Below are 13,174 nucleotides of genomic sequence, written 5' to 3' on the forward strand. Positions count from 1 at the left end.
AGAAAGAAAGAAAGAAAAAAACATGGGGGCAGGGCAGGAGCTTCCTTGGCTGCTGCTTTTATACACCCTTCTCCTTCACTGTGTTGTCTCCCATTTTCCTCTCCTTTCCACTGCCTGTCGAGTGTCGACAACACACACACACACACGCACACGCACTCTCTCTCTCTCTCTCTCTGTGTGTGTGATGGAGTTGGAGACCCATTTCGGCGGTGACAAGCCCTCTCCGAAGGCCGCCAGAGCCAGCGCCTCCGTCGACCGCACCCTCCGCCTCATCCAATCGGAGGACCCCAAATCGAGAATCGAGGCGGCCAAGGAGATCCGACGCCTCGCCAAGACCTCCCAGAGGTTCCGCCGACACTTCTCCGCCGCCGTCGAGCCGCTCGTCCGTATGCTCCGGTCAGACTCCGGCGAAGCTCGCGAGGCCGCCCTTCTCGCCCTCCTCAACCTCGCCGTCAAACACGAATCGTAAGTAAATCCTCGTGTGTCACGAAAAGTCTCAGAATTGGTGTGGCTGAGCCGTGATCAGTTTGATCGCTGGGATTTTTTTGTCTAATTCGGTGAAGTTTTGATTTTAAGATTTTAATTTTGATGCTTAATTGCTGGGATTCTTATCTAATTCAGAATTGTTCGTGATATTGGACAGAATAGGGTACAATAGAAGTAGAGGGTTGATTTTGATTATGAAATAGTAATTTTTCTTGCAAAAGTTGTTGAGTTTTGTATTTGGGTCCATTGCTTTTAAGTACATGCTGCAGCATCGGATGCTTTATGCAGTAGGTCATGGCCTGGTATGTTCTGTTCTTTACATATTTACTCTTTTCTTTTGTCTTAATGTCTTCTTTTCCTTGTTCTCGTTGTGACTTAAGATTCAAGCTATTGTTTAGATTCTCTTTGGAAAAGAAAAAATGATTTCTTTTTTGTTTTTCTTTCTAAAATAAGTATTCTAGCAAGCCAATTACTCTAAGGGCATCCCTAGTGGACAAGGCTATATATATTGTGGGGGTCGGGAGAAGGGTTGTTTTCGTATGTAGCTGCATTCTGGCTTGCAAAGAGGCTATTCCATGAGTTGAATCCACGGCCTTCTAGTGACAAAGGAGTAATCTTACAGTTTCTACCAAGGCTCACCTTCAGTTACTCTTATCTTAGAAAATTGAGGTCTTGGATGCTTAATATATATTCATATATATATATATATACATATATGTATGCTACTCAAAAGTAGTCCAATCTACCATAGCCTGAAGGAAGCAATGGAACTGTTGTTTGACAAGATTAGAGGGATTGCATGCCAAAATTGAATTGCTTTTGTAGTTATTGTATCTTTTAAGGTCAATATTTCTCAACCGGTAGAAAGATCCATATGGAAAGGGAATATTCCTCATTTGACGTCATATTTTCCATCCCTTGCCTTTTCACATTCTGCTCTAAGTTATGCAGCAAAAGTGAATGAGACATTTGCTTGTGTCACTATGTGGTTATGGAACAATCAAAGATAAGAGATGCTTATTTGTGTCACAATGCGGATATGGGACAATCAGAGTTGCCTAGTGCCATTCAATAGGACTTGGACCTATGAATTTGTCAATTATGAGTTGGGCATGTTACCCTTCAGCCATGGATGCACTGATCCATTCGAGACATTAAAGTGGAGGGAATGATCATTTTATTTGATTCTTGCTATTACACCTTCTGCCAGATAGCATCAAAGTTTTTTTCATACTATGACGAAAAAAACTTGTGAAACTATTATTGTTCATTGATTTCTGTTCATGAGCAAAATATTCAAATCTGTCTTTTTGATAGCCAAAGAAATGCGTGTGATCCCTCTTTTCTTATCATCACAGACAACGTATGTAGAGTAGCAAAGAATCTTTAAGAGAACATTCCTGGTCTGTTCTATTTATTCTTATGAATCTTGACATCATGAGTCTTTAGAAATTTCATTTGGAGTGCGTACAATTTTCATAATCCAGTTCTTGGCTGAATATTGAGCAACATATGCATTGTCCATTTTGAATCCCATCAAATGCATCAAGCCTGATTTTAGCTAAATAAAGGCAGGCACCTTTGATTAAATGGATGCTTTACGTTATTTTCCTCATGCATAAATGAGTCAGAAAGTTATATCACGACTTACATAGAGCATGTCATGGCTCATTGAAGAGGTAATTGCAATGAGCATTATTATGGACGAGGCCAGTAACCATTATTCAATCAGACATGTGGTAGTACCAAATGGCTTTAGGGAGTTTGATGTGGTGAACTCAAACTATCAAGCTGACAGTTAGTTTTTACCTTCTGTTAGATGTTCCTTCATGGGATCAGAATCAAGTAACTCTGTCTCTCTCTGATTTTATTTCTGCTATCTGCAGAAACAAGACTAGTATTGTGAACGCTGGTGCCCTAGAACCAATAATCGGCTTTCTTCAGTCAGAGAGGTCAAATCTGCAGGACCATGCTACTGCGTCTCTACTCACATTATCTGCTTCCTCTGTCAACAAGCCAATAATTGGTGCTTCGGGTGTCATCCCTCTCCTTGTGGAAATCCTAAGAATAGGAAGCTCACAAGCCAAGGCTGATGCCGTGATGACACTTTACAACCTATCAACACATTCAGACAATCTTAGCTTAATTCTCAAGGCAGAACCCGTTCCTCCTCTGGTTGACCTGCTCAAAAACTGTAAAAAGTCTCCAAAAACTGCTGAAAAATGCACTGCACTTATAGAGTCTCTAGTAGGTTTCGATGAGGCCAAAATTGTATTGACATCCGAAGAAGGGGGAGTGCTTGCAGTGGTTGAGGAGCTGGAAAGCGGGTCTCTGCAAAGCCGTGAGCATGCAGTTGGGACACTTCTGACCATGTGCCAGAGCGACCGATGTAAATACAGGGAGCCTATTCTTAAAGAAGGCGTGATCCCTGGTCTTCTTGAGCTCACCGTTCAAGGAACACCCAAATCTCAGTCGAAAGCACAGACGCTCTTGCAGCTACTGAGAGAATCTCCTTACCCCAGATCCGAGCTTCAGCCCGACACATTAGAGAACATAGTAAGCAACCTTATATCTGATATTGAAGTCGAGGATCAATCTGGGAAAGCAAAGCAGATGCTCGCCGAGATGGTGCAGATTAGCATGGAACAGAGCTTGAGACATTTACAGCAGAGGGCTCTGGTTTGCACCCCAGCTGATCTGCCTCTTCCTACTTGTGCTGCTGAAGTTCCTTCCAAATGATACACGAGTTTGTCTTCCTTTCTCTTTCTTTTTTCAGTTTCCTCCATCTCCTGTGGTCATTGATGAACAAATTTCACAGGAGCCAGGAGGAAATAAATAAGATGGTGTAGAATGCCGGTCCAGGCCTTTTCTGCTGGCACCAGGTGACCGGTATATGTTAATAAATCAGAAAATGTACGAGGTTGAAATTCTTAAGTGTTTTTTTTTTTTTTTTTTTGGGGGGGGGGGGGGGGGGGTGGATTCCTGTAAAATAGCTGTTGATTGAATCTGATTCAGTAAGTGAAGGTTTTTCTCCTCTCTTTTGGTGCATTGAATCTGATAAAATCAATAAAATTTGGTTAGAATCAATCTGGTTATATTTGCTTCCTTCCTTGGATGACTAGCCTAAGTTATTGTGGGAAACAAATATGCTGCTCAAACCCATGTATAATAGATTCAACTCTCTGTAAATAAGATTTCATTAACATTATGAAGATTCTAGTACGATTACTTTATACAAAGATCAGTTTGTGGGGAGATGAATGTTGCATTTTGGAGGTAGAAATGGTTGAGTTTTGATTAACAATAAGAAGCTGCTTCTTCTTTCGCGATTATAACCTCTTATGTATCGAATTTTAGTTATAAAAATGATCCTCTCTTAAGTTTTGCAGAGTGGTTGATGATAAGTCTGCCAGTGAGTATCAGCTGAGTGGAAACAATAATAGAAGGAAAGGGGAACCCAAAAACATAAAATAAAAAAGTGATGAAAGCAAATGGGGAATGCAGAAAAACACAGGCACATGCAACCAAAGGCAGTGATGGAAACAAAGAGGAAAATGCTAAAAAAAGGCCAAGAACCAGCAAAAGCAGTGTTTGGCTGTTTCCTCTGCTGTCCCAATGGCCCGTTTAGGTCGGCCAAAGAATTGGGTCTTACCTATTTGCTATTTGGATTAAAATTCAATTACCACTATTTCAATTGCAGTGAATCAGATTCAATTTTTAATTTATGGCTTTATTAGCTCACGATTTTTTCAATTACGGTCAATCCGATTCAATTTTTAATTTGTGATCTTAATAGCTCAATACTTCTATTTTGTGGCAAATTTTTATCTTTTATTAAAAAAACATTTTAATACAATAAATTATTTATTTTTCTGAATGAATGTCATGTCATGCACTGAAGGAAAGGTTATTTTGGGTTTAAATGGCCGCAGAATACAAGTATTTGGCTAATAAGACCATAAATTAAAAATTGTGTCTAATTAATGGCAATTAAAAAAAATCATAGACTAATAAGATGATAAATTAAAAATTGAATTTGACTGATCGCAATTAAAAAAGTCATGGACTAATTTAAACCTTAATCATTGTTATTTAAATGCCTTGTTGTGGCAGTTTGGATTGGTTTGATTTCTATGTAAATTTAAATTCAACTCAATTATGATAAAGTTATTAATTGGAAGGGATTTAAAATATAAAACGAATTGAACAATCATAAATCGACAAAGTTTTACTTTCAAGAGAGCAAAATATATAGAAAACGAACCTTCCTGAAAAGAAAGCAAGTTTGAGGTACTCAAATTGGATCAGTACGTAATGGATTTAGCAACTTTAGTACTCCAATCAACTCATAAATTATATCATAGCCGTTAGCAATACACATCCAAGCAATACTGGCAAACCCACAACCCTGCCGCATCCAGCTGCACCCGAGTAGACAAACAGATCGAGTGGATCATCAGTCGGACCCCCATTCTCCATTGGACCAGTAAAGTAAACGAACCTCGGCGGCGGCGGCGGCGGAGGCGGAGGGATCAGCTGGTCGCATGGATTGGAGCATGAGCAGGCTGCGCACTTCGCATCAAGCTTCCTTGAATCTGTGGCACTGACTGAAACCCATACTGTAGTGGTCAAGAGAATGAGTACGATTACATGAGCCGATCGGAGGCCCGATTGCTGTGTTGACAATGAAGAATTCCACATTTTCTCTTGTTCTAATAGAGAGAGAGAGAGGTGATATGGAGATGGGAGAAGAATATGAAGTGCGCATGATATATATATATATATATATGCATGGATGGTGCATATATAATTTTATATATACAGACCCTAAAAAGACATGCTTGTTTAAAGAATAACGGCTAAAGTCATATATAACCCCCTCACCTTTTCTCATTTAACCACTTAGCCCCCTCAACTTAAGGAATGGCTTATTAGGTACCTCAACTTTTAATTAAGGACCTCTTAAACACTCAAAATCACCGATCTACCTGCGTGCAATACACGCACTCATTTCTGTCACAAAAGAAAAACCCCTTTTCCTAAACACCCAAACAGAACACTTGCCTTGGTGTTTCTCTCGCTCGCGCTCGCTGTGGCTCTCGCGCTCGCCGTCGATCTTGCCCACGCCGTTGATCTCGCCCACGCCGTCGAGCACGCTGTTGATCTCGCCCACGCTGTCTCCGTCCAGATCTCGGTATCTATCCTGGTTTGTGCGTCGAGATCTTCTTGTCTCCGTGTGTCTCGATCTCGGTCTCTCCGTCGCTGTGGGTCTCGATCTCGGTCTCTCCGTCGATACCCTTGTGTTATCGTCGATGTCGATCTCTTCGTCGGTATCTCGCGTTGGATCTCGCTCTCGGTCTCGCTCTCGATGTCGCCTTCGATATCTCGCCGTCGTCGATCTCGCTGTCGCTCTGTAGGTGGTGGTTGCTGGGTCTCTCCGGTGAGGTGCCTTGCGACATTTCACTGTCGCCATCGCCGATCTCGCTGTCGCTCACGCTTTCGCCGTCGCTGGCTATCTCCGGTGAGGTGCCTTTGTGTTTCAATTTGCTGCAAAATGGGCTAACATTTACTATTTGTCTATATGAATGTTAGGGTTCATTTTGTTGATGTTCACTGTGGTGTATGTAAATTTGCTTGGAAATGAATTTTAGGGGTTCATTTTGGAAATGAAAATATGAATTTTGTTGATGTTCACTGTAGGTTCAATCTGTTGATGAATTTTAGGGGTTTATTTTGGAAATTAAAATATTTTTGGAATTGAATAGATTCTATTGAATTTGATGTTGGTCCGAAATTGAATTTATTTTTGTTTATTATATTGTTTAGGAAATTTGATTTGCACATGGCTGAAAAAGTTGTGATGTTAAGGTGGAATCATGGGGGAAATTTTGTAATTGATAATGGGGTAAGGAGGTATGTTGGGGGCATTCAAACTGAAGACATTGTTGATCCAGATTTGTTGTCATTTATTGAATTAAATACACGTGTCAAGGAGTTGGGTTACACCAATCACGTGGCCATTTACTATAGATGGGTAAAAGATGTTGATGTCCCGCATTACACTTTAATTGAAGGAGATCAAGATGTGCTTAGTTTTTGTGCGATAATTGGGAACGGTGATATAGTGGATGTGTTTGTTCAGCATATAGATAGTGAGGTTAACCCTTTAAGAAATGAGGAAAGTGGGGTGGGAGATTTCGAATTGCAGGGTTTGAGGGAAAGCACTGATGATAGTAGTACTGACACTAGTGAGAGCAATAGTGAGGAAAGTATTGACCCACCAGAAGAAGATGTTGGTGGACAATTTATATTTACTAATGTTGATGATGAGGTTAGAATAGCAAGAGAAAGGTTGAGGAATGACAGAAAGAGTGTTCGTTCTACACAAGAAAGGGAACTATCATTAGGGGAAGTGGGTAATGATGTGGGGTTTCATGGGGAACTTGTTATGTCTGGTACATCTCAAGGTGTTGTTGGGGGTGATGAGCCTTTTGAGAATAGCTTTGATCCTGATAGCAGGGGGGGCACTGACGAAGAATATGAGGATGGGGTTGAGGTTACTCAAGGAAGAGGACACAAACATAGAAATTTTCGCTATGATCCAAACTCAGAATTTCCATACTGGGAGTTGGGTATGATATTTAAGAGTGTAGATGAGTTCAGAGAGGCTGTGTCCAAGTATGCTGTGGCAAGAGGAGTAAAGCTAACCATTAGACCTAATGAGAGGAAAAGGGTCAGGGTGAAGTGTAAGGAAGGATGCCTATGGTTATTATTTGGTAGTTTAGATAGAAAATCAAACAACTTCATTATCAAGACTTATAACCCTGTACACAAGTGCTATAAAAGCAATAGGAATAGGTTATGCAATTCAAAGTTTATTGCTAGGCATTTCAGGGAGAGGATTTTGTCTCAACCTGAGATAAAGATTAGAGAAATACAACAACTCTGTAGAGAGTCTTTGAATATGTTTGTGGGAAAAACAGTGTGTAGAAGAGCAAAGAATAAGGTGATTGCAAGTATGACAGGTGACTACAGAGTTGAATATGGTAGGCTACATGACTATGCAGATGAAATTAGGAGATCCAATCCTGGTACGACATGTTTTGTTAAACTAAAAATGGATGAAGATGGCGTGCAACAGTTCAAGACATTTTATGTTTGTTTTGATGCTATTAAGAAAGGATATAAGGCTGGGTGTAGACCGATTTTGGGTTTCGATGGATGCTTTCTCAAGGGTCCATGTAAGGGTCAACTTTTATGTTGTGTATCAAAAGATGGTAATAATCAAATGTATCCAGTAGCGTGGGGGGTTGTGGATATAGAAAATAAGAAAAACTAGAAGTGGTTTATCTCTATGGTTAAGATGGACCTTGGTATGGAAACAGGTGCTGGTTGGACAGTGGTCACGGATATGCAAAAGGGTTTGGATTCTGCTATTGTTGACGAGTTGCCTAATGTAGAGCATAGAATGTGTGCTAGACACATATGGTCAAACTGGGCTAAGAAGTGGAGAGGTGAGGACAAGAGGAAGAAATTTTGGGAGGTTGCACGAGCACCGTTTGAGCAATTGACAAAGGAAAAATTAAATGAAATGAATAAGCTCGGACAAGGGATAGTTGATGACCTATTGTATTATAATCATAATAGATGGTGCAGGGCATTCTTTAGAACAGATTGTCAGTGTGATACATTGGAGAATAACATGATTGAGGCTTTCAATGGTTGGATTCTTAATGCTAGAATGAAGTCAATTCATACAATGTTAGAAGAAATCAGGGTACAGGTGATGGAAAGGATTGCAACCATGAGACAATTCGCAGAAACATGGATATCAGACATTTCACCTCATGCAATGCAGAAGTTGGAGGCGAACAAGATCTTAGCAATGAAGTGTCACATTCGGTGGAATGGAGACAATGGGTTTGAGGTGTTGGAAGGGGAGTATGGACATAATGTAGATCTTAAGAACATGACATGTACTTGCAGGAGCTGGATGCTGAAAGGGATACCTTGCCAACATGCTATATGTGTTTTGTTTCATAGACAACTGAATCCTGAAGACTACATTATAAAGTGGTATCGAAAGGAGACTTACCTGAAGGCATATAGCTTTTTTTTGGAACCAGTGAGAGGAATTAAATTGTGGCCAGATTCACAAAATCCAACTATTCAACCACCTCAAGTTAGAAAACAACCAGGTAGACCAAGGTTTAAGAGAAAGAAAGATAGAGAAGAATCCCAACGTAAAATTGGTAAATATCCCAAAACGGGTTTAACAATGAGGTGCTCCAATTGCAAGCAATTTGGCCATAATAAGAAGGGGTGCAAGGCAAGTTCAAGTAATCATGAGGTAAAGTTTTGATTAACAAATTTAATTGAAATCTAATTACATTTATCTATCATTTATTGTCTTTATTTTACATATCTATGTACATCAGTCAAGAAACATGAGTACTGTCAATCAATGCAATACAAGTTCAATTGGGGTGGGACATGGAATTGATGGTGCTAAAAGGTCGTACGCAGCACCAACAGTATCTTCGCAAGCCAAGCGACAAAATGTGATGAGCGGAATGGGAGTCTTGTACAACAAAGTTACTGGGGTCATGACATATCAGGTATATTATTTACATATGTCAAATACATTATTATTTGCAAATTTTTGTAATTCTTCTATTTTATTGAATTTTGTACTTGTTTGTTACAGTCATTAAATACCACCCCCAGACTCATACATGACCCAAGGAAGATAAAGAGTTCAGCAATTGTCACAGGGGATCTTGGCTTTAAACCACCTGGGCTGAAATGGAAAGGAAAGAATGCAATAACAACCAATCAACTTCAACAACAAAAATGTTAACAAATTGTGAAGATGACGGCAACAAACTAGAGCTCAATAGCAAAATTAATTTTGTTTTAATGTAAATATTTGTTTAATTTGCTTCAATTTTACTTCCAATCTTGGTACTGAAGCAACAAAATTAATTTTGTTTTAATGCAAATATTTGTTTAATGCAACAGGGGATTGATTTTTGATTATGAATAGATTAATTTGTTTTAATTTTACTTTCAATTCTGGTACTTCCAATCTTGGCTTTATCACAGGATGAATGAATATTTGATTATGAATTAATGTAATAGGGTATTAATTTTTTTATTATATAATCTAATATGAATAAGTTGATCTTCACGTTTATAATATAACAGGGGATTGATTTTGCACTTGACTTTAAAGGATATAACACTTATATTTTTTAAAGATTGGCATTTAAAAAAATTAAAATTATAGTAAATTGTAAGAAAATAATAAGTAAAAAATAAGAAGTATAAAATTATAATGAGTAGCAAGAAAATTACAGCAAACCAAGCAAATAGTCAGAATTTAAACTAAATTTGAACTATAAGAAAATCACAGCAAAGAGAGCAATTAGTAATAGTTTAAATTAAATTTAAACTATCAGTTTTTACTTCACGCGCAAACAGTAGGAGTTTACTTCACGCGTGAGTTGACTGGACTGTGAGGGGGCTGATGGGTCTTAAATTAGAAGTTAGAGTGTTTAAGAGGCCCTTAATTAAAAGTTGAGGAACCTAATAGGTCCTTCCTCAAGTTGAAGGGATTAAGTGGTTAAATGAGAAAATGTGAGGGGCTTATATATGATTTTAGCCAAAGAATAACTACACCATCAATATTGCATTGAAATTCAACTTTTTTAATTGTAAGAATCCCATAAACAAACTTAATTTAAGCTAATCACGTCGAGTCAAATTGAGCTTAATTTTATTTTATTGGACTTGTTTGTTTATTAATTTTATTAAGGTGTTCAAGTTTAAATTAGTAGAATTTCATAAAAAATGTTTGAATTTGATTAATGAATAAATTTTTATGTTCAAGCTTTGTTCGTTTAAGATAGATGATCCGAATTTGAGCTTCTTTATGAACAAAAAGTTACCAAATTCATTTATAAAAACTTATCGAGCTTGTTCATGAACAAACTTTCGAGTTTGTTCATGAACATTTATAGAATAAAAACATCTAAATCATCTTAGGAATATATATATACTCCTCTTAATAAACAAACAATCATCTAAACAAACTAATAAACTAGTTTTAAACAAATTATAAACAAATTTATTCATGAATATGAACATAAACGGGTATGCTTAAATTTGACTGGTTTATTAAACAAAGTTTTCAAATCATTACAACGTTATCTTTCTCTTCAAGAAGTATATAAATAAAATAAAATAAAATAATATTATTATAAATATTTTTATTCCAATTTTATATTTTTCTCCGTAGGCACATGTACAAAAAGTGGAAGCTCGTCATTATTCTTTCTTTATGGGTAAGTATGGCATTATTCCTTCACTTTTCCTTTCAATTATTGCCTCCATTTGATTATTAAATAATAATTTCCTATGAAATATTCATTACTTTAACTCAAATTTGTCCATTTATATATATTAAAAACAGTTAAATTTCACAAAAAACAAAAATAAATATAATACGAAATAGAAATAAAAGAATATTTTTTAGAAAAATAATAAGAAACTGAAATGTAAGGAAAAACATAAATAAAAACATATAGGAATCTTTTTATAAATATAATTTTTAATATAAAAATTATAAAAAATAATTATTCAATTTAAAAATAGATCTAATGTATTCAAACAAATTTTAAAAATAAATTTTATAAAAAAAATTACAAATTTTAAGTTAAAGATGAAAAAAACCTCTTTGTGAACGGAAATAATTTTCAAAATAAAAAATGTATTTTTTATTTTTTCTTAATACTATAAAACGATGTCGAAATATTTTTTTGATATTTTTGACTTTTCAAAAATATCACTCTTAAAACATTTTTGTACATTATAACATAATTTAATATATATATATATATATATATTTGCTAAAAGATTAAAGTTAAAAAGAGAAGAGGGGGAATCGAATGCCCCACCAATCAAAAGGATTCCCAAAAGGGGAATAGTACTTTGCCTTCTTTCTTTACAGCCTTGTTGGAACCTTCTCTTTATCTACCCGAAGTATATAATTATTTTAGTAGAACATTATATTATTAATTCTAACACCAAATAAATATGCTTTGATGCTTTCATGATTAGAAGTATTCACTCACTTTGAACCAGATCGAATTAAGACTAAAATTTCTAAGAATTTTAAATAAAATGTTAAATCGATTAGGATTAGAATTGAACTAGTTTGGTCTGGTCTAGTCTAGTTTAACTCGATCGGTCCTAATTGATTCTAAATATTTTTTATTATAAAATTTTAAAATATATATATAATGATGTGTGTTTATATATACCATTTAAACAAAAAGTTTCATAATTTAAATCAATTTTCGGTGACTAATCTTGAATTGGATAGGATTGAACCAAAAATTATTAAAATATAAATATAAATTAAAGATCAATCAATCCAATCCGAAACAATTTTTCAATCCAAATCTCCATTATTATCTCGCTAATAATACTAATATTCATGTTCCTTTAGCTCACACTTATGGTCTCGGTCGTATGAAAATGAAAATGAAAAATGGATACGATCTAAAATGAAAATCGAAAAATAATTTTGTTTTAAAAAAGTAGAAAGAGAAAATGTAGGAGAAATGCATAAATACAAAAATATAAGGATATTTTTGTAAATATAGTTTTTAATTTAAAAATATAAAAAATAATTATTCAATCAAATATAAATATAAACTCTATTATCTATTTAAGTAAAAATAAACACAAGTTACTTTTATTTCTAACGTGATCATTAGAACAAGATAGACAAAAGTTCTGATATAGAAATGTATTTTCAAACTAGAAACAAATTTCTAATATTTTTCTAATATTGCGAAACAAAAACATTTCCTAAATTACGAAAACGGCAGAGAATATTTTTTTTGTGTGGTACTTTTTGACATTTCAAAGTAAAAAAATATTTTAAAAACGTTGAAATGACATCGTTTCGATGTTTTCTTACACCAAAGCCCATGGCTGCAAAATAATTTATTTGTGTAATATTCTCTTATATATATTTGCCTTTACCTTAATTTCACCTTTAAACACTTTCATCTCTTATATTTCATATTCCTTTTGTCAAATACCATAATTAAGGGTTAATTGTCTCTGCATCATTTTTTTTTTGTTTTAATTAAACAGATAGATTAGGGGAAAAAGTTACTAATTTTAACTTAATGAACATTTTTTCAAAACTTTAACGAAAAGGGTGTCTTAATAATAAGAAGAAAAATAAACCACATGCAATGTTAGTAAAATAAGATTATATCAAGATAATAGTAGTATATTTTTCAGATCAATATATAGAATGATCAAAATAAGGGGGATATAAGATTAAAAAATATTTCAAGATTTTTATCAAACTATTTGTTAAATTTTTTGAAATGCACTAGAGAACACATAGATTATTTTTTCTTTTTTGTAATGATTAAGAAAAATTTATCTGAAGGAAGAAGAGATAAATTTATCTAAAAAAACTCAAATAAAGAGTTACGTGACTTCTTTTCCTAGAGTCATAAAAAAAATTTAATAAATATAATAAAAAATATTTTTATCTATAATACTTTTTATATATATATATATTTTTATAGATCTTGATTAACAAACGCACCTAATATTGAAATAGACTAATGTCTAAATAGGGCTATATGATGGTCAAATC

General features: G+C 35.2%; 1 protein-coding gene across 1 annotated transcript; it reads left to right on the forward strand.

The window, feature by feature from the left end:
- Window positions 1-3,416, forward strand: LOC127809889 (U-box domain-containing protein 4-like). Its single transcript, XM_052349046.1, has 2 exons — window positions 1-465; window positions 2,373-3,416. Exons 1-2 carry the CDS (start codon window positions 23-25, stop codon window positions 3,223-3,225), a joined length of 1,296 nt encoding a protein of 431 aa, XP_052205006.1. The 5' UTR covers window positions 1-22; the 3' UTR covers window positions 3,226-3,416.
- The last annotated feature ends 9,758 nt before the right edge of the window (window positions 3,417-13,174 follow it).

This window comes from Diospyros lotus, chromosome 9 (genome assembly GCF_014633365.1).
Source record: "Diospyros lotus cultivar Yz01 chromosome 9, ASM1463336v1, whole genome shotgun sequence".
Lineage (NCBI taxonomy): Eukaryota > Viridiplantae > Streptophyta > Magnoliopsida > Ericales > Ebenaceae > Diospyros > Diospyros lotus.

Bases quoted from the DNA above. Each gene is read 5' to 3' on its own strand.
- LOC127809889 (XM_052349046.1), top strand. From the start codon at position 23: ATGGGGGCAGGGCAGGAGCTTCCTTGGCTGCTGCTTTTATACACCCTT. The intron at 466-2,372 runs GTAAGTAAATCC...TGCTATCTGCAG, and splicing joins CTCGCCGTCAAACACGAATC to AAACAAGACTAGTATTGTGA.